This window comes from Babesia bovis, chromosome 3 (genome assembly GCF_000165395.2).
Source record: "Babesia bovis T2Bo chromosome 3, whole genome shotgun sequence".
Lineage (NCBI taxonomy): Eukaryota > Apicomplexa > Aconoidasida > Piroplasmida > Babesiidae > Babesia > Babesia bovis.
The window spans coordinates 1,922,128-1,948,127 of record NC_010575.1 but is presented as its reverse complement, the minus strand read 5'-3'; the positions used below and the strand labels follow the sequence as shown (position 1 = coordinate 1,948,127).

At 38.8% G+C, this 26,000-nt stretch overlaps 13 protein-coding genes across 13 annotated transcripts; 10 read left to right on the top strand and 3 right to left on the bottom strand.

Moving 5' to 3' along the window:
- The first annotated feature begins 1 nt into the window (after position 1).
- Positions 2-1,029, top strand: BBOV_III009020 (ubiquinone/menaquinone biosynthesis methyltransferases family protein). The gene has a single exon (XM_001611977.2). It carries the CDS (start codon positions 27-29, stop codon positions 954-956), a length of 930 nt encoding a protein of 309 aa, XP_001612027.1. The 5' UTR covers positions 2-26; the 3' UTR covers positions 957-1,029.
- Positions 1,030-1,332: 303 nt separating this feature from the next.
- On the top strand, positions 1,333-2,980 carry BBOV_III009010 (Triose-phosphate Transporter family protein). Its single transcript, XM_001611976.2, has 2 exons — positions 1,333-2,564; positions 2,599-2,980. The coding sequence occupies exons 1-2, from the start codon at positions 1,512-1,514 to the stop codon at positions 2,872-2,874; spliced, it is 1,329 nt and encodes a 442-aa protein (XP_001612026.2). The 5' UTR covers positions 1,333-1,511; the 3' UTR covers positions 2,875-2,980.
- Positions 2,981-3,098: 118 nt separating this feature from the next.
- BBOV_III009000 (Protein AE7) lies at positions 3,099-3,893 on the top strand. Its single transcript, XM_001611975.2, has 5 exons — positions 3,099-3,331; positions 3,367-3,519; positions 3,556-3,640; positions 3,674-3,775; positions 3,812-3,893. Exons 1-5 carry the CDS (start codon positions 3,119-3,121, stop codon positions 3,856-3,858), a joined length of 600 nt encoding a protein of 199 aa, XP_001612025.1. The 5' UTR covers positions 3,099-3,118; the 3' UTR covers positions 3,859-3,893.
- Positions 3,894-3,985: 92 nt separating this feature from the next.
- On the top strand, positions 3,986-5,956 carry BBOV_III008990 (pentatricopeptide repeat domain containing protein). The gene is made up of 3 exons (XM_001611974.2): positions 3,986-4,555; positions 4,591-4,749; positions 4,785-5,956. The coding sequence occupies exons 1-3, from the start codon at positions 4,033-4,035 to the stop codon at positions 5,939-5,941; spliced, it is 1,839 nt and encodes a 612-aa protein (XP_001612024.2). The 5' UTR covers positions 3,986-4,032; the 3' UTR covers positions 5,942-5,956.
- A 154-nt stretch (positions 5,957-6,110) lies between these two features.
- Positions 6,111-9,182, top strand: BBOV_III008980 (Clp amino terminal domain containing protein). The gene is made up of 2 exons (XM_001611973.2): positions 6,111-6,551; positions 6,586-9,182. Exons 1-2 carry the CDS (start codon positions 6,116-6,118, stop codon positions 9,165-9,167), a joined length of 3,018 nt encoding a protein of 1,005 aa, XP_001612023.1. The 5' UTR covers positions 6,111-6,115; the 3' UTR covers positions 9,168-9,182.
- Positions 9,183-9,235: 53 nt separating this feature from the next.
- BBOV_III008970 (putative vacuolar protein sorting protein 29) lies at positions 9,236-10,045 on the top strand. Its single transcript, XM_001611972.2, has 2 exons — positions 9,236-9,544; positions 9,582-10,045. Exons 1-2 carry the CDS (start codon positions 9,286-9,288, stop codon positions 9,968-9,970), a joined length of 648 nt encoding a protein of 215 aa, XP_001612022.1. The 5' UTR covers positions 9,236-9,285; the 3' UTR covers positions 9,971-10,045.
- Positions 10,046-11,279: 1,234 nt separating this feature from the next.
- On the bottom strand, positions 11,280-12,631 carry BBOV_III008960 (uncharacterized protein). The gene has a single exon (XM_001611971.2). It carries the CDS (start codon positions 12,604-12,606, stop codon positions 11,305-11,307), a length of 1,302 nt encoding a protein of 433 aa, XP_001612021.1. The 5' UTR covers positions 12,607-12,631; the 3' UTR covers positions 11,280-11,304.
- A 647-nt stretch (positions 12,632-13,278) lies between these two features.
- On the bottom strand, positions 13,279-14,665 carry BBOV_III008950 (uncharacterized protein). The gene is made up of 3 exons (XM_001611970.2): positions 14,563-14,665; positions 13,664-14,312; positions 13,279-13,627 (listed from the first exon to the last, which is right to left on the bottom strand). The coding sequence occupies exons 2-3, from the start codon at positions 14,289-14,291 to the stop codon at positions 13,416-13,418; spliced, it is 840 nt and encodes a 279-aa protein (XP_001612020.1). The 5' UTR covers positions 14,292-14,312; positions 14,563-14,665; the 3' UTR covers positions 13,279-13,415.
- A 395-nt stretch (positions 14,666-15,060) lies between these two features.
- On the top strand, positions 15,061-16,683 carry BBOV_III008940 (putative 23S rRNA (adenine(2503)-C(2))-methyltransferase). The gene is made up of 8 exons (XM_051767815.1): positions 15,061-15,558; positions 15,593-15,731; positions 15,831-15,982; positions 16,018-16,285; positions 16,323-16,378; positions 16,412-16,449; positions 16,485-16,534; positions 16,571-16,683. Exons 1-8 carry the CDS (start codon positions 15,226-15,228, stop codon positions 16,651-16,653), a joined length of 1,119 nt encoding a protein of 372 aa, XP_051623517.1. The 5' UTR covers positions 15,061-15,225; the 3' UTR covers positions 16,654-16,683.
- Positions 16,684-16,836: 153 nt separating this feature from the next.
- On the top strand, positions 16,837-21,277 carry BBOV_III008930 (LCCL domain containing protein). Its single transcript, XM_051767699.1, has 17 exons — positions 16,837-17,051; positions 17,119-17,185; positions 17,222-17,305; positions 17,343-17,936; positions 17,972-18,120; positions 18,155-18,334; positions 18,373-18,501; positions 18,536-18,636; positions 18,670-19,054; positions 19,090-19,354; positions 19,391-19,863; positions 19,899-20,042; positions 20,077-20,186; positions 20,222-20,744; positions 20,781-20,867; positions 20,903-21,004; positions 21,040-21,277. The coding sequence occupies exons 1-17, from the start codon at positions 16,889-16,891 to the stop codon at positions 21,240-21,242; spliced, it is 3,759 nt and encodes a 1,252-aa protein (XP_051623516.1). The 5' UTR covers positions 16,837-16,888; the 3' UTR covers positions 21,243-21,277.
- A 123-nt stretch (positions 21,278-21,400) lies between these two features.
- On the top strand, positions 21,401-22,448 carry BBOV_III008920 (putative rRNA 2'-O-methyltransferase fibrillarin). The gene is made up of 4 exons (XM_001611967.2): positions 21,401-21,424; positions 21,491-21,559; positions 21,597-21,793; positions 21,829-22,448. Exons 1-4 carry the CDS (start codon positions 21,418-21,420, stop codon positions 22,417-22,419), a joined length of 864 nt encoding a protein of 287 aa, XP_001612017.1. The 5' UTR covers positions 21,401-21,417; the 3' UTR covers positions 22,420-22,448.
- Positions 22,449-22,536: 88 nt separating this feature from the next.
- Positions 22,537-23,557, bottom strand: BBOV_III008910 (putative integral membrane protein). The gene is made up of 3 exons (XM_001611966.2): positions 22,972-23,557; positions 22,825-22,935; positions 22,537-22,787 (listed from the first exon to the last, which is right to left on the bottom strand). The coding sequence occupies exons 1-3, from the start codon at positions 23,426-23,428 to the stop codon at positions 22,552-22,554; spliced, it is 804 nt and encodes a 267-aa protein (XP_001612016.1). The 5' UTR covers positions 23,429-23,557; the 3' UTR covers positions 22,537-22,551.
- Positions 23,558-24,090: 533 nt separating this feature from the next.
- On the top strand, positions 24,091-25,985 carry BBOV_III008900 (pre-mRNA-splicing factor 38B family protein). The gene is made up of 8 exons (XM_051767043.1): positions 24,091-24,366; positions 24,403-24,594; positions 24,631-24,826; positions 24,863-25,097; positions 25,132-25,261; positions 25,298-25,439; positions 25,598-25,869; positions 25,909-25,985. Exons 1-8 carry the CDS (start codon positions 24,195-24,197, stop codon positions 25,953-25,955), a joined length of 1,386 nt encoding a protein of 461 aa, XP_051623515.1. The 5' UTR covers positions 24,091-24,194; the 3' UTR covers positions 25,956-25,985.
- The last annotated feature ends 15 nt before the right edge of the window (positions 25,986-26,000 follow it).

The following is a 26,000-nucleotide window of genomic DNA, read 5'->3' as shown; positions in this document are numbered from 1 at the left end:
CAGTAAATTAAATCTCTCTAAATAAAATGACGTTTATCAAAAATGTAATGTACAGAACTGGAAATATTTTACCGAATGTGGTACCGCAAAAGACGCTGAAATCTATCCATACAGAATGGAGGCGTCATGCAACTGTCTACGATACATCATTCATAAGAGGTATATTTAGCAAGGTGGCAAATAAATATGATCTCATGAATGATCTAATGAGTCTAGGAATACACCGCATATGGAAGGATATTTTCGTCAAAGAAACGATAACCTTATTCAGTGACATCAACAAAAATATCGCAAACGCAACCTTAGAAGGAAATACATATGATGGAGATACAAATGTTAAAATAATGGATCTTGCTGGAGGTACCGGAGATATCGCTTTCAGAATCTTGGATAAGATGAAAAACATTAAAATGAAAGACGCAAGTGGATTTATAATACACAATCCCAGATATAGGATTAAACCGGAAATAACAGTAGTAGATCCATCTGTTGAAATGACAGATATAGGTAGAAATAAAGCTATCAATCTAGGATACAGCAATTATGTTTCTTGGATAAACGCATCAGCTGAATGTTTGCCAATGGAGGATAATACATATGACATTATCACATGTGCATTCGGTGTACGTAACTTTAGTGATAGGGAACAGGGTTTAAAAGAATGTTATAGAGTCCTGAAACCTGGTGGAAGGCTTATGGTATTGGAATTTAGCCATTGCGAAAATGATCTCCCAGCAGCAATATATGACCGGTATTCAGAAATTGTTATACCCACTCTGGGACATTACGTGGCTAATGATAGAGCCGCTTATCAATACCTAGTAGACTCGATTAGGAGCTTCCCGACACAGGAGGAATTTGCAGATCTCCTTATTAAATTGAACTACACAATGGTCGCTTACCGCAACCTCACAACAGGAATAGTTGCAATACACTCGGCATTTAAGCCACAGTAAAGCCCTAAATCGTTGTATTGAGTAATGTTCCTAACCTAACAATTAATGTCTATTCTACACATCGTAAAAATAACAAAAGTACAAGTTTTTCTATAGAAGACACTGTATATATATAATAGCGATATATAACATAATATTGACAGTGTCTATGTTGAATAGACACGGTTTTATCCAAACAACTGACGCTAGCGACCATTGAGTATGACAAGTAAATCAGCTTGTAATGATACCCAATACACTGAAAGATGTTCCAAACTGGTTTGTTTATATATTTCATGAAATATATGCCGCTTATCACTCAAAAAATACCTGATATGTTATATAGACAATTAGCACCATGGGGATAGTGGAATATTGTCTGACGATTTTATAAATTCCCATTAATAATACGTAAAAATCAAGTAATTATTTCTTATTTAATAATCAAAAGACGCTAATAAACAGAAGCAATTTTTTACAACGTAATTATCGGTCAATAAAAAGTGATAATATATATGGACGGACGAGCGGTGCTAAGATTCCACAATTAAATGCTATATGTGTTACATGTGAAGAATGGATAGTGACAAACAACACCTGCAGATTGAAGAAGATTACAATTTTTATTTAATATCGGAAGGTTACACAAACCCATATAACGAGAATCCACAAGTCGTCAATCTACAGAATATATCATTGGTCAAAAGAAATAACTTAAACAATATAAGATCAATGGAAACCGCTTCCACTGAGAACACCGTATCGCAAAACGTCGTCAGGACGACAAATGAAGTAACGGAGAACGGTGATAGATTAATGACGGTATCGCTGCCTTATGACGCAGAATGTGATACGGATTATGAAATATCGATCACAGAATCTGCTGGTGATAAAAAAGAAATGCTACAAGACAATGGCAATGATGAGGATAAATCGTTCTGTAAAACACGATATAGGTTATTTCCATTCAATGTAGATTTGCTATTATACATGGTTATATTTGTCATTACTAATTCAGCACAGCCACTTTTAATATGCCTTCTTAGACAAAAAGGAGGTGCTCCTACAGGGAGCTATACATTTTTAATTCCCACCTATCTTGCGATGATATGTGTCGGTACATACCCTACAAAGAAAAGTATATGGGAGGAGTCGTGGAAGTATCCATTCATGCTATCCGGTATGGACATATTGCACCAAGTAATAGAAAAGGCTGGATTAATTTGGTGTGGACCTTCAATATACACCATTGCAGGCAGCACAAACACGATGTTTCTAGCAGTACTGTCTAAGCTAATCCTGAATAAAGATATCACCTTGGTTACCTGGGCATCATTGTCACTTATATCAGGATCAATTGCCGTTAGCGGATTTACACAAATGAATGAAATTACAGCACTGCAGTGTATCGGATTCGTGCTAGTAGTAACAGCGGCATTCGTAAACGCATTAAACTCGATCATCAGCGAGGACATACTCAGGAAAAAGAAAATTGAAGGACCTAACCTAGTGTCTATGATGGGCATTATATCCTTAACCATTTTTGTCATTTGGTCCTTGGTATTCACAATACCGCAGAGGCACGTGCTGTTCAATACAAAAGGGGGTGTTAACCCGTTCGATCTATCGGTAGGTTCATATAATTGATATATATCTGTCCCAGGCAGTAGTCACCCTACTCGTGGTACTTTTCGTGTCCAACTTCTTCAGGTCATCAGTATACTACTATATCATCAAGGAAGCTGGATCTGTCTGCTGTGGAGTCCTAAAGGCTGTAAGAATTGTTGTGGTGGTTGTAGGAAGCCACTTCCTATTCGCTTATACAGATTCGTCACAAGCAATGAACACAAGCAAGATGATATCGTCTGTCATATGTTCCTTAGGTGTGCTACTGTACTCACTAGACAGCTCCGGAATCAAGAAATCAAAGGATAGTTGAAATACCTGGAAACAGATAAACAACACTTCCTACACATCAAGAAACGTAGTAGCGTCCAATTGTAGTTATAACATGATCACGCATGTTAATATTCTGAAATAGTGTCTCAATATATCCTGATTCAGGAGTAAGCCCCGTTGTAGCAAAATCAACATACATTTCAAATTGCATAGTATTATACATTTGCCCAATTCAATTAACAACGATGTGTAATGCGACTATACATCAATAATAAACGAAACAAATGGATAACGCTAATCCAATCATATACAAGTCGACAAAGACACTATCGACTACACAGCCGAAAGAACGATTATTAGAAAATGAAGATGCAAAGTCATTGTTTTATATTGACACAAAACTGATAATTGATAAACAGGAAACAGCCAATAGCGAAACAAAACCAACAAACAATATATTTCAACCAACCTCAACATATGATGAATTTGAAGTCACAGTAAGATATATTTTGGACACAATCATTTATTTTAGGAAATATTCAATATCATTAGGAACATCAAGGATCCAGAATACTCCTACACACTGGAATCACTCAAAATAGTTGAACCGGAAAATATAGATATAGATCAAGAGAATGCTATCGTAACCGTTAAGTTCACACCAACTGTTCCGCATTGCTCTCAAGTAAGTGTTGCTTTGATATGACAACAATAATTTCAGGCAACCATTATCGGTCTTATGATCTATGTTAAGCTGCAACAAAGCTTGCCGCTTCACTTCAAAATCGACGTGCAAATAACAGAAGGTAGCTATATTGTGTTTGTTTGACAATTTACAGGAACTCATAATACAGAAGACGCTATTAACAAGCAATTGTTGGACAAGGAAAGGGTCGCAGCCGCACTGGAAAATCCAGTTCTTCTGGATATGATAAATGATGGTATGTATATGGAAATAATATGTTAAATATGTATAGGAATATACAACACCGTAGAATGGGATGATAGACTTATATCCATCTAATACCATAGATACACATTTTAATATATCGGAATAAATAAATAATATGCATAACCGAAGATTATCTCTATTGATAAGTATAGGGAATAAATGAAATATAATATGATAAAATAATAAATGTGTGAATGGATTCTTCCATGTTGCAGCTCAAATGTTAAAGACAAAAGCTGAAGTATAATGTGCCGTCGTAGACCTAACCAATGCCACGGTATTCTCAAATATTTGATCTCCACATTGCTGTTAATATGGATAATAGGCTGTCATCGGCTCGCAACACAAAAGAGAAACTTAGAACTGTACGCTGTATTGGCAGTACATAATGCAAAGAGATGGGTAAGATACTACAACATTGGTAACGATACAGTTGTTCTACCTCGGGTTTTGCATACTGATCGAACGGGAAGGTCAGTTAATCCATCATTCATTGGTACGTACGTTGTACAAGGAAATGGTAGAGCTAGATCACCTTACACCAATGTGACAGATTCTATTAATGTAGTCGGCGACGATAATGGTGTTACGCATTTTGTGTTATATTTGAGTGAATCACATGATGGAAGTCATGGACATTGGACCAGACATTACGCTGCCAATCAACCAGATACGGGGAAACCTCATGATTATGAAAACAGTATCTGTAGTGATCTTGTGGCCAATGTAGTGGGACTTAATGAAGACACAGCCATATCGCAAAAAAATGGTACGAAATATTAAATTTTATTACAAATCATACAGATAGTGTAGTCCCTGAAAACGAAGACTTAGAAGAGGCTAAGCCTGGGAGAGTTACAGAAGAGGATATCATTAAAATGAAAGCAGCATTGGCAATGGATACTACACTGGGCATAAACTTTGTAAAGTGTATAGAAACGTTACAAACATCACCATATTGCAGTAAGTTGATATAAAGTAAACAACATAAATCACAGCGGTGTCGCCACAAACTATAGCATACAATTCAGTGCTATCAGCAGCTGAAAGAAATGCTAATGCAAGCTTAACGTTGGCTGTCATGGACGATATGCGTAAGAAGGAAAATGTTATAGATGGAGTTAGCTATAAACTGGCAATTGTAACATGCGCTAAATGCGGATACACAAAAGATGCACTCGATTTATATGAGGAAATGATAAGAAATAAGCATCCAGTAGACCACGGTGTTATGCGAGCACTAATGACTCCACTGGCAAAAGAAGGGAAAGCCATAGAATGCCTTAGCGTCTTTAACGACATGAAAGGTCTAGATAAAATCGCACAAGATGGAGATACATTCTTACAAATACAAGATTATATCAAAGCTATTGAAGCTTGCTCAAAAGCACACATGTATGATGATGCATTGAAAATGTATAAAGAGTTACGAAGCTCCAAAATATACAAAACTAATACGGATCTTATAACCCATGTATTAGAGCTTTTTAACGCTATGGGTAATAGTAATGATGCATTGGAACTGTATGCCGAATACTTAGAAGAAGGAAATACAATGACTCCATATCAATACAAACTTCTCTTGACAACTTTGTTCATGACAAGAAAATATAACCAAATTGAATCAATATACCAAAATATGAGGCAAAATGCAACTGATATCGACCAAAACATATACCAAATTGTACTGGAGTCATATGCTAAAACGGGACATTATAAAAACGCAATGGAAATAATAAATGCCATGGAGTTAGCAAAAATGTTGAAAGACTCATATTTACCGTTTATCGCAGCAGCAGAAGCATGTGAGCAAACAGGAGAATGGAAAATAGCATTACAATTGCTAAGAAGAGCTAATGAACACAATAAATACAAATCCATTGAAATGTACAATACCGTCCTTGCCGTATGTGCTACTGCAGAGGAATGGGATATAATGGTATCACTTTACCTAGAAATAGAAAATGTGTGCAAGCAGACAAGAGAAGTTACCAATGGTTTTGCCCTAAGCGGCGACACACTCGCTTATGCAATTATGGCATACTTTTATAACGACGAAGTCAAGCAAGCTGAGAATCTACTCCAAAAACCAATAAAAGATACACCTTTACTAATGAAAATTAGGAAGAATCTTCAAACTCCACAAACCGGCTAATCACTATGACAGCTTTAAAATGTGCAGGCATACCCTATAAACCTAATATATATATTGAAAAATTATTTTCAATATTTTAAAATGGTGGCATGTAACTTGTTTATTTATTAGAAACGCATTGCTGTGGAATCGTTGAAACTTTTGTTGGTCAAAGTTTTTGGCAGACTGCGCGTAATGGGAACAACTTTTACAACGTTTGCCACGGTAATCAATGTAGCCATTATCTTCACATACAAAAAATGCTCAACTGACGTAGATGCGTTTAGATTACACCCTTTGATTGAAAAATATCACAATATAGACAACAGACAGGGTAACAAGTTTCATCGGCAAAGATGTTACGCTTCTGGAGAATCAACTGGCAACGAATTGCCGGAAGATCAGCAAATATCTCTTAATTTTAACAATTTCAGTGATGACGCTGTTAAAGTGCTGATGTTGTCACAAGAAGAAGCAAAAAGAGGAGCTGTTAAACAAATCGAAATAAAACATATTCTCCTAGGACTGGTGGCTGTACAAAGAGGTATAGCCAGCAATGTCCTGAGCCATTTTGGTGTAACATCCAAGAAACTCAGGGATGTAATAGACAATCTGGAAGATAATACAATACGTAAGTTTGCAGTAAAACAAATCATAATTGGTAGCCCCTGATGATAAAAATGAAGATTATAATTTGATATTTTCACAAGAATCTAAAAATGCGCTGCAGTTGTCATCTATAGAAGCTGAGAGCATGGGCAATAAAACACTAGAAACTGAACACATTCTATTAGGAATGCTAGGAACTCATAGTTATACGTTTAGACAAATACTTGATGCGCTAACGGTAAACATAGATGCTATGAGAAATTTAACACTTAAATACATAGCCGAAGAAAAGGAAAAGCCAGCTGAAGAAATGCCAACGGATACATGGAAACAAGCACTGAGTCAATACACATATATACCGACTCCGGGACGATCTGAAGATATCTTGAGAGATACATATCAAGTATCTCCTCTAAATGCATTTACTATTGATATTACACGAAAAGCAGAAGAAGGTAAATTACAGAAAGTACTTTGTAGAGATTCTGAAATTGATCGATCTATTCGCACGCTATGTAGAAAATACAAAAGAAATCCTATACTCATCGGAGAACCTGGTGTAGGCAAAACAGCAGTAGTAGAAGGCATAGCAATGCAATTACGTGAAGGGCACGTCCTGGAAAAAATGCTGAATAAACGTTTAAGGCAACTTGATGTTGGTCTTTTAGTTGCAGGAGCTAGATTTCGAGGACAATTCGAAGAAAGGTTAACAAGGTTAATAGAGGAAATCAAGAATGCAAAAAACATCATCCTTGTTATCGATGAAGCACATATGTTAGTAGGAGCTGGAGCAGGAGAGGGAGCACTAGATGCCGCAAACCTGCTTAAACCCACACTGGCGAGAGGAGAAATACAGTGCATAGCAATCACAACCCCCAAGGAGTATCAAAAGCATTTTGAAAAAGATGCTGCATTGTGTCGTAGATTCCAACCCATACACGTTAAAGAACCAAGCGATAAAGATACACAAATTATTTTAAACGCAACTGCAGAAGCATGTGGCAGGTTCCACAATGTGAAATATAACATGGACGCCGTGGCAGCGGCTCTAAAGTACTCTAAGCAGTTTATACCTGAAAGATATCTACCGGATAAAGCCATAGATATACTAGATGAAGCAGGATCGTTAGCAAAAATCAGGTTCTATGAACAACTAAAGGTAGAGTGGAAACATGCGGTTAATCCATTAAAAGAGCGTGGTGTATACGATGTCCTAACAAGTAACTTCGCTAAAAATGCCAATAATGAAGCTATAGAATCCGATGTTCATTCATCTAAGGTTAGCACGCAACATTCTGAAGCTAACATTGGAGTTGACTCTGTTACAGATGTAGCTAAAATGCCATCACAGACGTACAAAGGATATCATATAGATGGATCCATTAATTTCCCCGCCACTGATATGATCAGTGAAGAAAATTATGATACGGAATATACATCAAACGCTTCATGGGATTCAGATAGTACAGAGACACTGTGTGAAGTTAATACAGAGCATGTAGCAGAGGTAGTATCCAATTGGACGGGAGTACCCCTGAAGAAACTAACACAAGGTGAAATTGAAGCTATAAGAAATCTTGAGCAAGAGCTTCATAAGTCAGTTGTTGGTCATGAAGAAGCTGTGAAGAATATAGCAAAGGCGATAAGGAGAGCAAAAACTAATATTAAAAATCCAGAAAGACCGATCGGTAGCTTCCTATTTTGTGGACCCCCTGGTGTAGGGAAGTCTGAAATTGCTAAGACTTTGACTAAATTGATGTTTACGGAAGATAATCTCATCAAACTCGATATGTCTGAGTATAATGAGCCTCATAGCATTAGCAGGATACTAGGAAGTCCACCCGGATATAAAGGACATGATTCTGGAGGCCAGCTTACAGAGAAGCTGCGCAAAAACCCATACTCAGTTGTAATGTTCGATGAAATTGAAAAGGCACATAGAAATGTCCTGAATATACTGTTACAAATACTCGAAGATGGAAAACTCACTGACTCAAAGAACCAAACAGTATCCTTCAAAAATACAATTATTATCATGACAAGCAACGTGGGATCCCATATCATAGAAAAGGCGGTACGTGGCATACATACATTCGGCTTTAACATAGAAGATGTGTTAAATGATAAACAGACAGACTATGAAAAAGCAAAGAAACAAGTATGCGATGAACTAAAGTCAACATTCAAACCAGAGCTAATAGACAGAATTGATGATGTTATCCTGTTTAGGCCACTGAACGAGCAGCAGATGAAGCAAATTGCAAAACTGATGATAGAAGCTACATTAAAAAGAGCAAAAGATGCAGGAATCGATGTAGTAGTTGATGATTCTTTCATTGATCATATAATGAAACTACCAAGAGATGCAACAGGAGGAGCACGCCCTATAAGACGTTTAATTACCACACATTTGGATGATCAACTGGCAGATTTCGTAATTTCTAAGGATTATATCCCTGGAATAAAATATAGGATAACGGTCGACAGCAACGCCCAAATTAAAATAAAGTCTGATAAAAAGACGTCGCCGAGGAAACAAGGTAAGCAAGTTCATTCTTTATCACCTCTGATTTCTTTACACACCACTGAGGCTGAATTGCAGCCATTAGTTCCTGCACTTAATGAAGTAGATATCTAATATTTTATTAATCACACCAATAGACTTGCATCCCCCACGTAAAACGGATATAGATTAAAATCACTCTACATTCACGAGGCATATGTTCCTCATGTAATCACAGAGTCACTACTACAATATGTCTAATGGAGGTGGAGATTTAGGAGAGCTTCTAATGCTCGTAGGAGACCTCCACGTCCCACAACGCGCGCTTGACCTACCTCAATGTTTTAGAGATCTGCTCAATACCGACAAGATAAAACAAGTATTATGCACTGGAAATGTAGGGTCACAGCAGATGAAGGATCTTCTTCTGGGAATATCGCCAAACTTACACATGGTCAAAGGGGATTTCGATCAAGATACTACATTACCGGAAGAATTAATAATACATGTCGGTGAGTAACTCATGATGTGTATCTTTATTAGCTATAGGGAATTTTAAAATAGGTCTTATTAACGGATACCAGCTGCCGTCTTGGGGAGACAAGAATGCCGTCTACGAATACGCCAAAAATAGGGATGTAGATGTGCTTGTCTATGGGCATACTCATATCAGTGATGTGTCAAAGATATCTGGAAAGATCTTAGTCAACCCCGGATCGGCAACTGGAGCATTTCAACCGTGGGCTCCTAATGCCATCCCTACATTTATGCTTATGGCAGTACAAGGATCTAAAATAGTTATATATGTGTATGAGGAACACGAAGGTCAAGCTAACGTTGTCATGAGTGAGGTAGATCAAGACCAAGATGATGTAACGCCTTCCAATGCTCAGATGTCTGGTAATGCTCTTTTAGCATCAAAAAAGGCAACATTTTAAACATCACAATGCTACTACTCACGCCCGGTCTGTCTATAAATGTAACCTAATTTGGCCATTTACGTGATCTTTGCTTTCCAACATTGTTATCTCAACAGTACCAACGTGTTAATGACAAATGATATCAATAATCGCAGTAGTGACGATTAAGATATACTGTTTCACTAACAAGATGATATGACATAGTTATTACTCTGTATATACTCATTCTCAATAAAATCCAAAATTGCATAGCGCACCACATTTCTATATTTTGTTCGATCCTTCAATTTTTATTACCTGTTAGCCATCAATTGAAAAGGTGATGTATTTCTTAACAGTGTTGGGAACTAATAGTTTTTATTATCGCATGAAAGAAATTCGTGGGTACCTTTCCGTTTCTAATTTTAACTCTAATTTTTATCAGTATCATTTTCATAAGTTACTATATGAGTAAACGGTTGCTTTATGACCATTGCGAATACTTTTTGTGTATGTCGGTCCGTATATGGTATGTCCTTTGGTTCACCCTACATTATTATCAAAACAAAAAGTATAAGACATTTGTTGTAACTATTATATAGAAAACATATACATCTCGATTACGTTGTTAGAGTATGTATATGTGGAAAGAAAGATGTCAAAACATGGTTCTAACATACAACCCAATCATTGCAAAGCACTTGCACTTACATTATCAATGCTTGGAATATCTATACTGGAAAATTTTACCAACATATTGTCCACTTCTGAAATACTGCAAGTTGTTTATTTTAATATTTACAAACTGATTCAACTCAATAACAGTATTCTTTATAGAAATTTAAAATGATCAATTTCGAATTTACCAGACAACACAATATGTGGTGAGCCTTCTGGATGTATTTAATTTTTACAAATGTTATGTCTACCCAGTTATTCAATTAATTTGTCTTTCCACATGAATAAGCTAACAACATCCGTATACGAGAAATGCCTCACTTCGTAGTTTAGATCACCATAACGCAATATTAGACGTATGATTAAAGATTGGATTCCGTTAGAGGTTAAGTCAAAGATTCATGTAGAATAAGTTGTGGAAGTTAACGAGATTTCGAGAAATTTAATGGGGAACGAAAACGGAAGAAGATTCTTACTTTTTCTAAATATATGTAAAATATGAGCACGATAAATGCTGCATTACGAACACTGATCAGTAGTTCAATGAAATTGTTTCAAACGGTTATGCCATATCGAGAGTAATGAATATTCAATATTTTGTTGCTTTCATAAAATTGATGTTTGTATACATATATCTACCATGCGGAACCATAATGATATCCGCATTTTAAAATTATGTTTAATCTGAATAGAATTTAAATCGAAGGACCATAAGACGATGTAGTATATCCTGGTCTGCTGTACAGTTCAGGGTCTATAGTCTGTATATTATATAAGATATCCAAATATGTATGTATACCCAACACGTCTAAATCCATATATTTATCACCTCGTTCATCAAAATGGCGCATATACACCTTTTTCTTCTCAGTAATATTTGTTCCATCTATAACACTCATGTTTACTACGACATATTGCCATCCGTTAATATAATTGTCAAATAGCTCTATGTGGCTTACAGATTCCGATTCCGTCGATTTATATATATCACAGCGTTTAATGGAATTTATTACGTTGACCATATTATACTCATGCGCTTCTATTGGGACTATGGTGTACTGACTGTAATACCAATCTCCCCTTAGTAGGTTGGACAAAATGATAAGAGATGAAATAGTGGATTCCGTTTTAGAAATATCAATAGTAATTTCATTATCTCTTGATGGTTTATATCCAATCTCTAAATAGCTAATGTTCTGAGGTATCAGCAAAATATTCTTAGGCCTAAACACGCCATCAATGGTAGAAGGGAGCCTTATAGCCAATGGTTTGCTGCGTCGATTACGTTTAAGCCACAACACCATGGAGTTATCTTTGCTGGAAACAAAAAACTTTGTAATAGGAGCACTTAAACATGTTGGCGGTGGATTAGGAAAGGTGTGTTCTTTATCTACAATAAATATTGGTGATATGAAGAAGAGTCCCATGTTAACCCTTATGTGTAATTCTGGCAGTTCATATGCCTTATGATGTGTGGATGGCAGTAGGGACCATTGAAACCCATTATAGAAACCTGAAGATTGATGCATTGTGATAAATGGATGTACGGAACCTTCGCGAAGATTTAGTGACAACAATATAGGGCCATTTATTAGTGAATGCAAAATATCCTTGGTGGAAGTTATGAAAGTTCCATTTACCACCTTTAAATACTGAGTTTGTAGCGGAGTATTATTTTCGAAGCAGAGGTGAACCGTTACCATATGAATTCCATCCCTCTTATAATCTTGTACAATGACTTCCTTCAAACCATATATCAGATCGTATACAGGTCCATCAAGGAGAGTAGAACCATATTTTATCATGGATATTATGCCACTTCTTGTACGAAAAAATCTGTAGACGCCGCAATTTAAGAATGTTCCATGGTAACACTCAATCACATCCGGGAAAGCAGTCAAACTAAGATCTAATGTGACACTTTCTGTTTGCGGGACAATTGAAAACAAAGTTAGAATACAAGCCAAAAAAGGCGCCATATGTATTAAAGCGTTCATTTGGTCAGATAGAATAGTTGCTAACCAGTGCTTATAGAGTACGGTGGATCACAGAGAGTCCGCCGCTAACGTGATACAGTGTGGAAAAGTCAAAATAACATTCCTGTGCAATGCATTGAAATGACGTATAATGAATTAGCAAACCTGATAAAGCTAACTCATGCATTCGAGCGGGCGTATGTTACTCTATCTAGTGCAGCACGAAAACTATACAACGATGAAAATAGGGTATAATATTCATGTCAACATTAATAACAAGCTAATGATTGTCCTCAATTGACTTATGATGACCCTGGTACTTCGTGGGATAAATCGTCGAAATCGAAATTCCTAATTAATAGGTGGGCCTCATTTTAAACGTCACATTGCTTTTTATTTACTAATATATGTTACAAAAACTCTCATTGATGTCTGCGTAGGAAGGTAACGTTGTTTTTGAATTTTTTTTAGAACACTCCTTATTGATGTAATAGATCAGTTGAAAGTTTCATGAAACATTGATATACATAGCATCAACTATATTACATTCTCAATAAGAGACATAATATATAGACGCTTTTAGAAACAAAAAATAAGAAGTCGTTCAGTAGCATTGCCAGGCTTTGTTCCATAACATTATCGGACTTTTTTTCAATATTTGCATTAATGGATGTTCAACATATATACTCTTTTCCATTTGAAGCAAATTATGATAAAAAATTTTGCGCTTATAACCAGATTGTGTTTTCACCATACGCATCACCATAATACACGGATGTAGATAATACACACTGTTTAGGTGTTTTGGTTGTTACAGATATGTACTATGTTCAGTATAACTGGATTTGGCTGCTGGGAGTAAGCCTGGTGAATTTTTCTACTTGGTGTTCCACATCATTGGTCAGCTCGGTTTCTTGCAGAGCGGGTGATACGAAGGTAACTTCAGGCTCGAAGTAAACTGCCCAGAGAGTAGCAGCTGCCAAGGTAATCAAAAGTAGTGGAGTGGCAAGCATTCCCTTTTGGAAGATGAGGACCATGAGTTCTGAACGAATACAGATACATTTATTGAACCACTTACCAGCACAACCCGTCAAAACGAAGCAAACACCGTTGAGGTAGGCATGTAGGTCACCGGCACCTTCGTCGTGGTAGACTTCAAGAAGGTAGCATGCGAGACCGTACAAGAAACATGCGAATGCGTGAGAAATTCTAGTAAAAACAAAGAATACGAGTTCCGAGCTACCTTCATTTAGATGCACGAACCATCTTTCGGTGTAGAACTTGGAAATGTACAAATAGAAGATGAACTGCATGGTTGAGCTGATGGCATCGAGGAAGGTAGCCAGCCTTAAGATCTTAGAACCAGAGCGATAACCTCTAGCCCAGCATGTGTCATCAGCCAACAGAACTTGGAAGCACATCAAACTAAGAGATCCCAACATGTAAATCATGGAAAATGTAGTGATGTGTCCACGGAAACCCTCATCGAGCCTGCTGGCTTCAGGTAGTCCAGCAATATCGTACGTGAAGAGTCCCTTTCCGCCGTAAGCAAAGTAGACAAGATTCATGCCAACGAAACCGATGAGTTGCATTCCGAATCCCATCCTTAGGGTGTTGTTGAAAAGGAAGTTGAAGGTGACGGATGGTGCCCTGCTAGGAGGGATACCATCGTCAAGATGGTCCTTTCTTGTAGTGAACCAAATCATTTTGTGCGCGCTCAGTGTATCCTGCACTTTATAAAACACGTTTAAACATCAGGCACGTCACTATGTAATGAAAAAATCACATTCCTCTAGAGGAACTACAGAGGCGAAAACACTATAGCAAGAAACACAATTGACTCTTCACAACAAAGTTAATACCACCAAGGGATATTTCAGCTTTTTAAAATAAATATACAACCATTATATTTCCAGCAAATTGATTGGAACAATGTGCCTTCGCTTGGAACGCAACGGTTCGGGGATACACACTTACCTGATCCACATAGAAGGTAGTTGAACGCACACTACTACGTAGCCGTTAGGTAAAGAATATATTTATTGGTACCTATACGCTACAGGCAATAGTAAAATTAGTATGCTTATCACGTTCCAATAGGTCTTATTGGGCCGCGATGCGTCAATGCACGCTATCGTTTTCAGGCGCACTTTGTCTCAAATGATGTACCAGAGTCGCTCAGGGTGGAATATGATTTAAATCTAGGCTTCACATATGGTACATTGCTTCTTCAATATATTTTAGAGTACAGTATACTCGGTTCTACACACCAGGATTTGAGGTGGATATAATTCACTTTAATTTATAACAGTCGATCCCACAAGGGTGATATGTTCACTAATGAATAATTATATGACCGCAACTTGTATGTTCATAATTGGACCTTATTCTTCTTGAAATTTCTGGCGCCTTACCACGTCTTCGGTGACCCCGTCGGTATCCATGTCTTGTCGCTTTCGGCTTAAAATTTAAGTCTTGTGAGTGCTGTTTACTATATTTTAATGTTTACTTTGTAGCTATGTAGTTATATATTGTCTTATAATTGTTTTTTTGGAGTTAATTGCCTTCTTAGACAATGGGACTGTGCTCAGTTCACTATCTCACGTAAAGAAAATGTTAGTATGACTGATTTGTATAACCATGGTACACCCGGCCATTGAACGATCAGCACGTTACAATGGTATACGGTCTGTTTTGCAACGAAGCAATGCTGCGGGTTACCGACTATCGCAGATTCTCCGTTCGGTTTACAGTGCCAAGTCGTCTAATTATCTTGAAATGTATCATATACCGAAGCATGTGCGTGAAGAACTTCATGACCATTTTGGCGGATCATTATTGTCTTTAAAGCCTACTACAAGCACGAAGTCTGATCGTGCTTGTAAGGTTCTGTTTGAAAACCGCGATAAAAGCAAGGTTGAGGCTGTATTGCTGAGTTTTCCAACACATAAATCTCTTTGCATATCAAGTCAAGTATGTTAGTATATTTGCCTTTTACATATAGCAGGTTGGTTGCGCCTATGCATGTGCCTTTTGCGCAACAGGCAGGATTGGTCTGAAACGTAATTTGTCTGTCGACGAAATAACTGATCAAGTTCTTTATTTTCGACAAAATGGTCACCAAATAGACAGCATATCGTTTATGGGTGGGTTTTACTGTTTGTTATCGATACGAAACCCGTTACGTTTATATAAGCTCTAGTTGTCTAATAACAACCCCTATATATTTGACTCATATGACGCAGGTATGGGCGAACCCTTATCAAATCCTAACGTATTCCGTGCAATTAACATACTAAGTGATAACGATTTATTTGCTATGTCATCGCGAAGGCTTAACATATCCACAGTCGGGATACTACCTGGTTTGAAAAAATTAAACCGCGACCATCCTCATGTATGTTTTTTTCTGTTGTAATCTATCATTTCCAGGTAAACCTTGCTTTCTCAATGCATTCGCCTTTCACAGATCAGCGCAACAAGCTAGTCCCGGTTAACCAGTTGTATCCATTTAGGGACGTATTTGAATTATTGGACGAGCGCATTCGTTTAACCGGAAAACGTATTTGGATATCATACATTCTCATCAAAGGTGAGAACGATACACGTGAACATGCGGAAGAGCTAGTTAAAGTAATTAGTAATCGACCCGACGAGATTCGATATTTATACCACGTAAACCTTATACCTTATAATACGGGTTAGTGCTGATGATCGCGAACTAGACAACCTTACAGTAAAATCTATATGTAAATTTGAACGAACAGAAGATAACGTCATTGACACTTTCAAGGTATGTTGATTATAATCGATTAACAATACCAAGGCTATACTCAAAAAGAGCAAGATATCCTTTTCATTCAGGTATGGAATCCATTTCCTTGTTAACCTCTATTCAGAAATCACTTTGGACAAAGCATCGACGCCGCATGTGGGCAGCTATATGCCGGTATGTTATTATAAAAAATATGTGCACAACGGACAGATTACGAAGCAGTTGACGAGAGCACATTGTTTGGTCGGGGTCGCAGCATACGAAGAGGATTGAAACACACTCCGTCTAATTAAAAATCACTTAGAACGAAACAATCGCACGTTTAATGTAATTGAAACTCGAATTAGAATTATGTGTAGCAACATGTTGAACGTATATTACGGAACTAGGCACTAGATTTTGTGTGTATCAAAACGACATCATTGGGGGTGTTTGTGGAAATTCTTTTGCCAACTAAATAATAAACACAAATTTACCGGAATGGTCATGAAACACATTAATGTTGGATGATATGTTGTGTATCACACTATGGTCGGTGTGTTACACATGTGTAGTCGTCGTCAGGATGGAAGAACAACATTGTTAACGTATATTCTTATCGCATTTCTTTCAACGCAGCTAGTAATTGCCGAAGAGTGGTGCAAAGTTGCCACTGTCGGTTTACAACCTCATTATGAGCAATGTTTACCAGGTATGAATATTGTTAAAGTCTGTATGCACTTTCATTCCTATTGTGTAGCCTGTTACATTACATTCAGATGGAGACACGCTCGTTAGATACACTATTGAGGTGGTACCTCTTCGACTGGACGATATCAGCGTGAGGTATGCTATGTTTTCTATTGAATAATATGATATTAGTGCTGACGTACGTATCAAAATCCTAGGTGATGGTCGAGAGACAAAGCCAATAACTATCGCATCTTCCGATGGTACTCACACTCGGTATGTTTACAAGTAACCACTCTGAAATTTCTTGTAGGTTAAGTGTTGAGCGCATTGACATTGGTGACCCACGTGCTATAGAATTAGATTCTGGAAGTTCTGACTGGTCTTGCGAACGTATAACCGTCTTCCGTGGTTCCAAATATTGGATATTTGACTGCATAGCTGACGGTTCAGCGGAAGTTAATGGTGATCTTCCGCGTTACCTTTTATCCGGTAACAAGATATACACAATCAGTATACAGACGGGGAGCCACAAAGGTTCAGGAACTTCCGGGAAGGTATCTGTAATGCTTCTGGGTCCCTTAGGCAAGAGTAATACTAAAATCCTTGGTACCAATTTCTATAGTGGTTCTTATTTAACCTTTGTTGTTGAAGCTGCTGACGTTGGAGATGTCAATGGTATCTTGCTGTTCAACTCTGCCGAGTCTGACCCTTGGTACTGTGAAGACGTTCGTATTACTAGTGCTAATGATTCGGTGAAATCATTCCAAGTTAAGCGTTGGGTGGGTGCGCCTTATGAATCTTCTGTTGAGATTGCCACTACGGAGGGCACCAGCGTATCCAATTTTAATGAAACTACGCCAATGGATATTCAATGCCACACTCGCGCTATAGACATATATTCCATGTATGTTTTCATTAATATGAAATAACTCTCCGCAGGTCTGTAAGGAAGCCGTTTAATATCACCGTGAGGTGCCCTATGAATTGTCAGGTATCTCCCTTGGCTCACGTAATGGGTTCTTCATTACACCACTCCTCATCATCCATTTGTGCATCTGCTATGTTTGATGGTGTCTTGACGCCTTCAGGTACGCGATTTTACTATGGATTCAATAAGAGCAGGCGGTGAAGTAGTTCTATCCATAGTGGGTCCTTTGAAGCAATACTTTGGCATCACTAATCCTGATACTCACGTTGAATCGCATGATTATGAGCCATCATTTGAGAAACCTTATTATTCTTTCTACACGTTTTTAAACAACAGCATCGACAGTATTGACTCCAGCGTTCGATTGGTTGATGGTATGTTTACATACTTCTACCACCACATTGTATTACAGCTTTTGGCAAATTGTCATCATTTGGACGTTTAGAAGTATTAAAGAACGGCAAATGGGGAACTGTTTGTAACAAGGGTAAATTCGGTGCTTTTAATGAGGCTGCTGCTAACTTGGTATGTCGTAAGCTTGGTATGTTTGGCTGTGGTTGTTATATTCGTTGTAGGATTCAAGCGCGGCATTCATATTTTGGAGAACTGCTCCAATGTGAACGATCAGAATTTATGTGTTCCTCGTGGTTATCCAGTGTCTTACGCAGGTTTGATGGTATGTTTGCCTCCTGGTTTACAAAAACTGTAGTGTATGGGCACTGAAGATGATATTTCTAGCTGCATTATTGAAGAAGCGACTGTTGACTGTCTTGCTCATCGTGACGACGTTGTTGTGAAATGCACTAACTCTATGTCTCATGACGGCGTCGGTTTTGGTACTTTGCGACTTGTGGATTCCTCTGGGTCACCTACGAGTACCGGCACTGGGCGCCTAGAATTTTACAACAAAGGGTTCGGCTCTGTTTGCAATGAATCGTGGGACAAGACGGCCGCTATGATTGCTTGCCAGGAGATGGGTTACACCGGTCTTAAGAATGGCGGCATGGTTGGTCATGACTGTTCTGATGTCCATGGTGTAAATCTGTGCGCTCCGTTGACCAGCAAGATATCTGCGGTGGACTTTCGTTGTACTGGTGCGTTCATGTGGTTATGGTTAATATTTCATTAGGTCTCGAACGTGCGTTGGGCCAATGTCCTCACGAATCAACAGATGACATTTACTGTACTCACGAGCAGGATGTTATACTTTCATGTTCCGGCAATGGAGATCCTAGCGAGTTTAGGAACAAGCGTCGTGTGGAGCCCTATAGTCCCGAGATGAAGAAGCTACCTCGCACGTTAAACTTGACCTGCTATGACACTTTATCATCCCATGCTGAACTACAAATGAAGCATGGCGAATTTGCTATAGCAATGTGTCCATCCGGATGCAAGTAGGTTGCGTAGACTGAGCATAACACCATGTTTAGGGGTGACCCTTCTAGTCTTAAAGGCACGTATATATATACTGAGGACTCCTCTATATGCAAGGCTGCAATTCACGTAGGCGTGATTGATGACAACGGTGGTGAAATCGTTGTAATACGTGCCATTACACAGCCCACTTTTTACGGTTCAGTTATGAATGGTGTGACTAGCCTTGGTGCTCACAAGATAGTATCAGAGTTTGAGGCGGGTGCCTTTTTGGTTTCTCGGGCCACACGGCATATAATGGCTATGCAGTTAAAGCCTAGTCGTGATTCTGCTACACCGTATGACTTGAAACCCATTACAAGTTCTGATGCAACTCCCACACCACCCAAAGTTAGGTGGTTCCCAGAGTTGGGATGGAAGGGTTTCAATGGGTCCGCACTTGACTTTGTTAGTCTTGCCAATTTTCCGAATGCTGAGAAGATGAAGACTTTACGTGATTTTACGTTTAGTGTCCAAATGAATCCAACTGGTGAGTATTTCCTTTATGACCCTTACTTTATGCAGAGCTCTCTGGTAAGTGGAGTACGATTTTTTCATTTCAAGGTTGTGGCGGTCTCACGTGTGCCATTGATAACACTGGCGAGGTAATTATTGAGGAAAACTGTCGCCCTGAGTTGTTTAAGACGTCTTATTTTCCTAAGATAGGGCGTATGTTACGTTAAAGGATTTATATTGTGTTCAGGTCGTACTAATTTAACGATAGTGTATTACAGTTTAACTCGTGACCTTGGGTTTTTTGCTGATGGCAATCTTATAGCCAGCAGAAATACAGATTTCAATTTTAATCTACAGGTATGTTAATCTTGGAAGGATCTATATATACACAGGGTGACCTTATTTTGGGCAAATCTGCTGAGACCGATTCAGATTTCTTTGTTGGTCAAATTCTTTCGGTTGAGGTGTTTGACTATTTGATGTCTCCGAATCAAGTGCAACATCACAACAGGATGCTTCAGTCGATTGAAGGGAATCGCATATACTCACGTCATTCTTCAACTCGTATGACAGTTGAAGGTAATTTGTGTCTTAGCAAGTGTGTTAAAATGCGCTCACCTGGACGTGAGAGTGTATTACATAACGGTCCAACAAATCCCGCCATTCATTTGGGATGCCATGACACGTTAGAAGACGAGCGTTTTAACGGTGCCACTGGTGACCAGTTTCTTGTGAGCTGCAGTCGCAGTTGCACGGACCCATTATTGACATTAAAGGGTAGTAAGGTCTACACATCAGATTCGTCTATATGCAAGGCTGCAATTCATGCTGGAGCCATTCCTCATGAAGGTGGTGAAGCAATTGTGACCATTATGCACGGTAAAGAGAGTTACGATTACTGTATGGGTCATTACGGTAGGCGGCGTTATCGTTTACTTTCACTATAGATAGGGATTGTAAGTACAAAGTGGAACCATCCAGAGATGCGATCATTCTCAGTATCCCGCGCTCCAAGGGTGCTCTCTTTAACATGTATGGGTATGTTTAATACATATGGTGACAAAATCGTCCAGATACTGGTATATTCATGCTGAAAATGCACACTGGTACCCGTATGTTGCTAAGGTGTCCTCCTGGTTGCCAGGAACAGCGTCCTACGACAGTGTATGGTACAGGTAAGTCACACAACTACTGTCTTATAGCTTAAAAGGAATTTACAACCCAATATCTTCTGTTTGCCAAGCGGCTATACATTCAGGCCACTTGGGTGAGCTTGGTGGCGAGGTTGAAATAGAGATTCTTGGCAGTCAGGATTCCTTCAACGGTTCTACTGCCCATGGTATGACTTCTTTGGAGAGTGGCCAGTACCTCAAGAGTTTCCGGATTCTCCAAGGGACTGCTGCCACATCTTAGCGAACATTCACATGATACATGTGTGTATAGATATCTAAAACGCAGTTTATAATATATGTACGGTTTATTGGTATTCCAATGTACATTCCCTTGGGCACCACAGTACTACCCCCTCGATATATGTTAATGCGTTTCATAGCTTCTGCTGCTGTAATATATTTTTATACTTCACAAGATGCTTGGTATGTTTTCACTTTCAGTGTGTAATATATTGTACAACGCTATACAAGTCATATAATACTACACAGGCAAGCGCGGCTTTAAACCAGCTCGTGGTGGCGGCGGAGGCGGTCGTGGATCTCAGAGGCCTCAGCGTGGTATGTTATGATGCTGTAATTGATTATATAGATATAGGCCGTGGATTCAAGGGTGGTAGAGGCGGTGCTGGAGCTGGTAGACGCGGAGTGGGCGGCGCTTCTGCCAACAAGGTTATGATAGTGCCTCATCGTTTTTCCGGTGTATACATTGCAAAGGGCAAATCAGATGCTTTGGTTACGCGTAACATGGTTCCTGGGGAGTCCATATACGGTGAGAAGCGCATTCAGATAACGGTGTGTTGTTAGTTTTTTGTCATCATTTATTGCAGAACGAGGATTCCGAGTCTATTGAGTATCGTGTATGGAACCCTTTTAGATCTAAATTGGGCGCTACTATTATTGGTGGTGTGGCTAACATGCCAATTGGCATAGGCACTAAGGTTCTCTATTTGGGAGCTGCCAATGGTACCACCGTCTCCCATGTATCTGACATGGTTGGTCCCACTGGTATGGTATATGCGGTGGAGTTTTCTCACAGATCAGCTCGTGATTTGACAAACATGGCTAAGCGTCGTCCTAACATTGTACCGATTGTAGAGGACGCTCGTCAGCCATTGCGTTACCGTATGTTGGTTGGTATGGTTGATGTAGTTTTTGCTGACGTTGCGCAACCTGATCAGGCTCGTATTGTTGCTATAAATGCTTATCATTTTTTGAAGCCTGGCGGATGGTTCATCATTGCTATTAAGGCCAACTGTGTGGACTCCACTGCCAAGCCTGAGGCTGTTTTCGCTGCTGAGGTAGATAAGCTTCGAAAGGAGAGTTGCAAGCCTCGTGAGCAGTTGACATTGGAGCCTTACCATCGTGACCACGCTGTTGTAATCGGTCAGTATCGCGTTAAGAAGAAGAAGGCGACATGAATCATTGTATCGCCTGTTTTGTGAACACAAATAACAATTGTTGTTACGTGAATTGATAGATATATTACATAGTTCGCGTGAAAAGTGTAATGCCTATTCTGGGTAAATGATAAATTAGCGATTTAAAGTTTCCTATGACTTTAAAAATTTGATGAGTGAGAATATGAAGACGCAGAATACGATTAGGAAAATAAGGATCAATCCTATTCTGAAGCTGAGTTCTAGATTATATCTTCTCTTTAGTAAGGTTTTAATTTGCATGGAGACAACCGATATTTCGGATGTTGTATTTTGCACCTTGTTCATGGTATCTACAGCCTTTTTCGCCTGTTCCGTGGCTCTTTCACCGATTACAACGGCAACATCACCTAACATATATGAATGACTAGAACTTACGCAACATACCTATGCGTTCCACAGCTTCTCCAATTTCTTGCAACTGCTGATCGAAACCTTCATCTCGATCCTTCCATCTTTGTAGGGATTCTGTTGCTTTCGTTTTATCTTCCTCGTTCACTGCACATTAATGATGTAAAAAACATCTTCACTTACTGCTATAACCTTCCGGTACACTGAAGTCAAGGTTAATACGGCGTCTCACAGTTGTGGGCCTCCTCAGTTTCCCTGAATCGTAAATGTTACATTGTTCTTCTAGATTTTGCAGAGTGTCTTCAAACTTCAAGAGCTCCTCATCTGTGTATTTTTTGCGATATTTGCGTGACGATATAATCTTTTCATATATTTGGCTGAGAATGTCAAGGTCGCTTCTGATTTGCTGTATGCGCACTTCGATTCTTGACGTTAGTTTTATATGTGCAATGGGATGTGTAGATTTGTCATTCTTTATTTGATCACGCTCTTTCATATCAGCCACTATGGCTGCGTGTTGGTCCAGGATTAGAGCAACCTGTGCGTTGAAGTCGAGGTTGTTGAGATTATGCTTCCCGAGGGCTGCATCTGCCACTTCATCGTGCTGGCTTGCACCGTTTTCACTCGCTATCGTTGCCATATGTTATCGTAGTTCTCCATATGCAGGTTAACACGTATGTCCTGGGTATATAGTGCTTTTAAGATGTTGGTATAATACTGCGCCGTGGTCCTAGATCGGAGATCTCGCGAGAGCAATAAAGATGAAACAAATCTTACGACCAGCTATAAATAGTAACGTATGGTAATGTTAATGCGTTCCTAGAGCGTATAGTCGGTTATGTTAAAATATCGATCTTATGTGCAAGATGCGGGATATATGTCTAAAATACTCACTGTGTGTATCAGTATCGATGTACACAAGTGAACCTGGTCTGATATACAGAATATGTTATACGATTATTAACTTGGTCAGAGCCAGTGATACACTGTTATTCATTAGAATAACATTGTGTATCACCACACACATACTACACTCTCCAGATGTACAGACATTATACACACGAAATGCGATAACATTTTTCATATATCTACAACCCATATATAAACCTTGATCCAATGTTGGATTCCATGATATTTGGCATCATTTTCCATGGCATGCTGGATGTGGAATTTATATCTATGACTTTCTTTATACCTGCACAATAAAGTTTATTAGACAAAATAAAAATATTTTTTGAAGCATAGCACTCTGAAATTTGTTTAATTCATGGAGGAACATAACCGCGTGCATATATTCACGATTAAGCTCTTCCCTTTTAACTACACATTAGAGATAATATATGCTCACTGCGGTTAATATAGCTTAACAATCCTGACATACACTATTTTACTAACTTTAGAACACGATGTACGGTTATAATGGTAGTACGGACCCTTCTGGAGCTCCGTACCCTAATACTTCTGACCCTGGAATCATGGGAAATTATTACGGTCAAGGATTAAATGAGAACCCGAATGCGGCTTCATTGATTTCTAGTTATCCTGGCTACTACGGTTATGGCAGTTATGGTGCTTATGGTATGTTCAGTCGATCCTGTTGTTATATGTTTACAGTACAACCTGATACTGCATCATCTACTTCTTCTGTGAACGTTGGTATTCAACCTATTGCCACAGAATTAGGAACATCTGATAACATAGCTGCTGCATCTGTTCCTGGCCACATGGAGTTGCCTCCCACATCAGTGAGTTACACTACTCACACGGAAGACTTACTTGAAAGTGTTCAAACATGTCATATGCACAGTAAGTTCCTTTGTTCGTTAGTACAAATGTTTACAGCAAAGCCAGATTTAAATTGCAAATTCTGCAGGAAATACAAATCGGCTGTGCATGAGCTCAGTCGTTTATCGCAATTGAGGTCTCAGGAAGCTACTGAGCGCCCGGACCAGCTTGATATGACCAACTCCAGTACTTACAACATGAACACGCTGTTGTTGAACAACATTTTGAATTCGGATTATTACAAATCATTATCGTATGTTTTCTTTTGTTTGTTCTTAAAATTTTACAGTACTATGACTTCACATCATTCCATTATCGACGAGTTAGCGCAGTACGCTGACCATGTTGAGCCTTATTGTAAAACAGCTACTCGGGTTCCTTCTACATTATTTTGTTGTCTTCACAAGTTATTTACGCTTCGTTTAACCGAGAGACAGATGGAGGATTTGATCGACTGTACCAAATCGCCGTATCCGCGCTGTTGTGGGTTCTTATATTTGAGGTTTGTATTACCCTCTGATCAGGTAAGGCAATAAAATCCGTCCTGAATGATTTTAGTTATGGGCATGGTTTGAGCCATATTTGATGGACGAGGAGACTTTTGTTATGAGTGTTAATCCTACACGTAAGACAACTATTGGCAAGTTTTGTGAGAGTCTGCTTGTAGAAGATCGGTATTTCAACACTGGTACGTGTATGTAATTTTGGTATATATGCTTCACAGTTCTTCCGCGTCTACCATCGCGTTTTAAGAATATGTATGGTCCTTATTTATGTGGCATGGATGAGCATCGTCGGCGTCGTGTTCGAAACCTGGAGAATTACGGTGACTTTGTTCCTGGGAAGAAGGTGTCAGCATTCGTTAAGTGGGTTAATACTGTAGATGGGCTGTTTTCTAGTTTTTATACCATATGGTGAACTGTGTTGCTTATTCTAGAATATGCTCGTGTTAGTGATTTTTTCTAATGGGCTGGGTGATTTAACTAGTTTCATAACATTATATACGCAAGTCATCCTGTCAAAGGGGCGAGTGGGTAGATGTCAAGATAGAGAGCGTCGATCTGGACTATCCAACTGTAACTGTCCAGCTGTCTAACGGGGAATCCGAAAGTTTAGATGTAGCCTACATTTCTTTATCCAAGACATCACAACCTGGCAACAAACGGCATCGTGATGAGTCTATCGATGACCGCGACAGGAAGGGAACAGGCAACTCATCTGTAAGGCATGGCGAATCAAGAGAAGCTTTATTCCGTGAATATAAACGTCGGGAAAGTGATCGTGTTTTAGCTGTTGGTAAGGTATGTTGTGTAGTTGGATGATATACTTCTATAGGATTACGGCAAGCGCCCGTCTTCCTTCAACGCATCCTTACCTTCTAAAATGCATACAAATCGCCGTTATTGATATTATACTATTGCAAAAAT